At 34.2% G+C, this 2,805-nt stretch overlaps 1 protein-coding gene across 1 annotated transcript in view; it reads left to right on the top strand.

Moving 5' to 3' along the window:
• Window positions 1-1,674: 1,674 nt before the first annotated feature.
• The window catches only part of LOC102584069 (heat stress transcription factor A-1), a 5,451-nt gene continuing 4,320 nt past the window's right edge, over window positions 1,675-2,805 (top strand). Inside the window, exon 1 of the mRNA XM_006347523.2 lies at window positions 1,675-2,136. Coding sequence (XP_006347585.1) covers window positions 1,909-2,136 — 228 coding nt within the window. The 5' untranslated portion in view covers window positions 1,675-1,908. The remainder of the gene's footprint in view (window positions 2,137-2,805) is intronic.

Genomic DNA, 2,805 nt, shown 5'->3' with positions numbered 1-2,805 from the left:
GGCCACCAACTCACCTACCCGTCTTCAAATCAACAAAACTCAACGATTATGCGTAGATTATAAGGGGCTTTGATTGCTCACCCACCGGAAAAGAAAAGACACAGATGGAATTGAAGAAACGCACAACATGAAGATCTAATAGGAAAAAAATGAAATCCAAGGTTAGGGTTTCCATTCATAATTGGGGAAAGTTCAAAAGTTTAGCTAACGTTTAATCATAGATTTTTGGAGTAGTTACTTATCTAGAAAATTTTGTTTAGTTATGATAGGGTTACATTAGGATCGGGCTTTAGATGGTTTCATTTTTCACTGGTCATGGATGAACTGACGTGATATATTCAGTGTCATGATGTATATTATTCGCAGAATATTGAACCAAACAAAAGTTGTTTGGTATGGTATTCGGTGAGCACTATTAAGAAAAAATAATCAAAAACCGAATAATTGAAATGAGGGAGAAAAGAGTGAAATTAGAGATTTAAGTCGTCTATGTGGAGGTGATTTCTGTTTGGCGTGCACATGTGGCATCCATTTGGCGTTCATATGACATTTAACACACACATGGATACTTCCGTTAACTAGAAGGGTAGGTGTGGCCCAATAGTTTGACGAAAAGGGTATTTCTGAGCCGAAATATAGTTTAAGGGTATATTTAAGTTATTTCGAATAGTTTAAGGATAGTTTTGACCCTTTTCCGTTGAAATTAAAACGTATGAATTAAAATGCATATCTGAATGATTAAGATGTTATTTCTAAATTTGAAGACAAAATTTATGAAGACTATTTATTTTTATATCTGAATGTACATAATAAAAATACAATTTAATTTTTTTTTAAAAAGTAATTGAATAATAGAGATTTTTTTTTAATAAAATGAATTACAATTTGATTTAAAAAAATGAAATACTCACTAGTGATGGTGGAGATTATTTAGTAATGGTAGTAATGTTGGTGTTAGTGACTTGTGATAATGCTTGTAGTAGAAATAATTGTAATGTTAGAGGTAGTTGGTGTTGTAGTGACTAATGTGACAGTTGGTAATGGTGAATAGTTGACGATATTGGTGGTGATGTGTTAGTGGCAGTGATAAATGTGATGGTAGAGGTGATTGGTAGCAAAAATTGGTTATGACGGTGGTAATGATGGTAAGTGAATACAATTACAATGATGGATGCGGTAGATTTGATAACGTTGTCTAACACTAATTGCTAGTAACGGTGGTGGTTGTATTGATGGTTTTGATGACAAAGGTGGTTGATGATAATTGATGACCGTAATAGAGATAATTAACAATAACGATGATTTTATGATTGTGATGATAGAGATGATTAGTAATAGTGACTGAAAAATGTGAATCGAGTGGTAATGAAAAAATATTCACATAAAAATACTTTTTAATAAAGTTAAAATTTTATTTAAAATCTTAATAATTAAAACATATTAAAATCAAATAAATATTTAAATTTTACTGTAAACAAATGCACCGGGAATGCAAGTGAGTTTTTCTCAATTCCGTGGGTGCAATAACTAAATTATAGTACAATTTTCGGATGACTACGCAAATACAACTAATAGTGTCCTCGAAACAATTTTAATAAACTTAAAAAGGACAAAGAATTAAAGAAGTAGAGAATATGCCTCGTGCGCAAATCTACCGCTTCAAGACCCTTCTACCGTGCTCTCGTTGCCTATTTCCACCGCTTGGTGCCAGTCACTCACTCACTCACTCACTCAGTCCCTACTCATTTCTTCTCTCTCCTTCTAGTTGTTCATTTTTTCTTCTCTCTGTCTCTATCCGGATCTCGATACTTCCATTTTCCGCATAATTTTTTCTCTGTTTGTGTTTGTTTGTGGAGCTTGTGAATCACTGGATTGTGTTGTGAAAGCGGTGCGATTGTGAAGTGGAAAATGGACGGAGTTCATGAGGCTCCGGTGGCGGGGAACTCGTCGTCGCCGCCTTTCCTGAACAAGACGTATGATATGGTGGATGATCCATCGACGGATTCTGTGGTGTCATGGAGTAAGAGTAACAATAGCTTTGTTGTTTTGAATGTGCCGGAGTTTGCTAGAGATATTTTGCCCAAGTATTTCAAGCACAATAACTTCTCCAGCTTTGTCAGACAGTTGAATACTTACGTTAGTACAATTTTGCTCATCTTTAAACTCCTGATTCACAGTTTTTTTTTTAACTAATCAAATTTCTGTTTCTGCAAACTGTTATTTGGTTTAGAGTGATAAGGTAATTTGTTTTCTCTTTTTATACGGATTTAAATGCTTCTGCTTCTCCCGCCTCTAGCGTTTCTAGCTGTTTTTTTCTGAAATATAATAGGCTATGTTTCTTAAATAGTTGAAAATTACAGTTAAGATGAAAATGTTACAGTTCCACCGTGCAGAGGTCATTCAAGCAATTTGGAATCATTTTCTGCAAATTTTATGTCTGCATGAACTGATAATGAGTTGGTTTAACTTTAACATATATGTATATAGAAAATTAGGGGTTATTAACAGTTGTTCAGTTGGTTATTTGCCAATTTTCTGTAGGAATAGTAGATTAATTCCATTGTTTGGAAGTGATTCATCAATGATGAAGGGAATTAGTGCTTCTAAATTGAGAAATAATTGCAAAGATGATACATCTGATATTCTGACTTAATCTCAGTGATTCCAAGTTGTGATGGGTCTTTTAGGGGTAACCTAGGATTGATTGAATTGGTCAAGGGGACTATAAACCTCACTGGATGAAAATATTTCTTCAGAGAGGTGAGGTAAAAGTTATCCCATGATTTTGCAACTCCCCACCCCCCC

The sequence above is a fragment of the Solanum tuberosum genome, unplaced genomic scaffold, assembly GCF_000226075.1.
Source record: "Solanum tuberosum cultivar DM 1-3 516 R44 unplaced genomic scaffold, SolTub_3.0 scf00093, whole genome shotgun sequence".
NCBI classification, from domain to species: Eukaryota; Viridiplantae; Streptophyta; class Magnoliopsida; order Solanales; family Solanaceae; genus Solanum; species Solanum tuberosum.
This window is presented reverse-complemented; position numbering and strand designations above follow the sequence as displayed.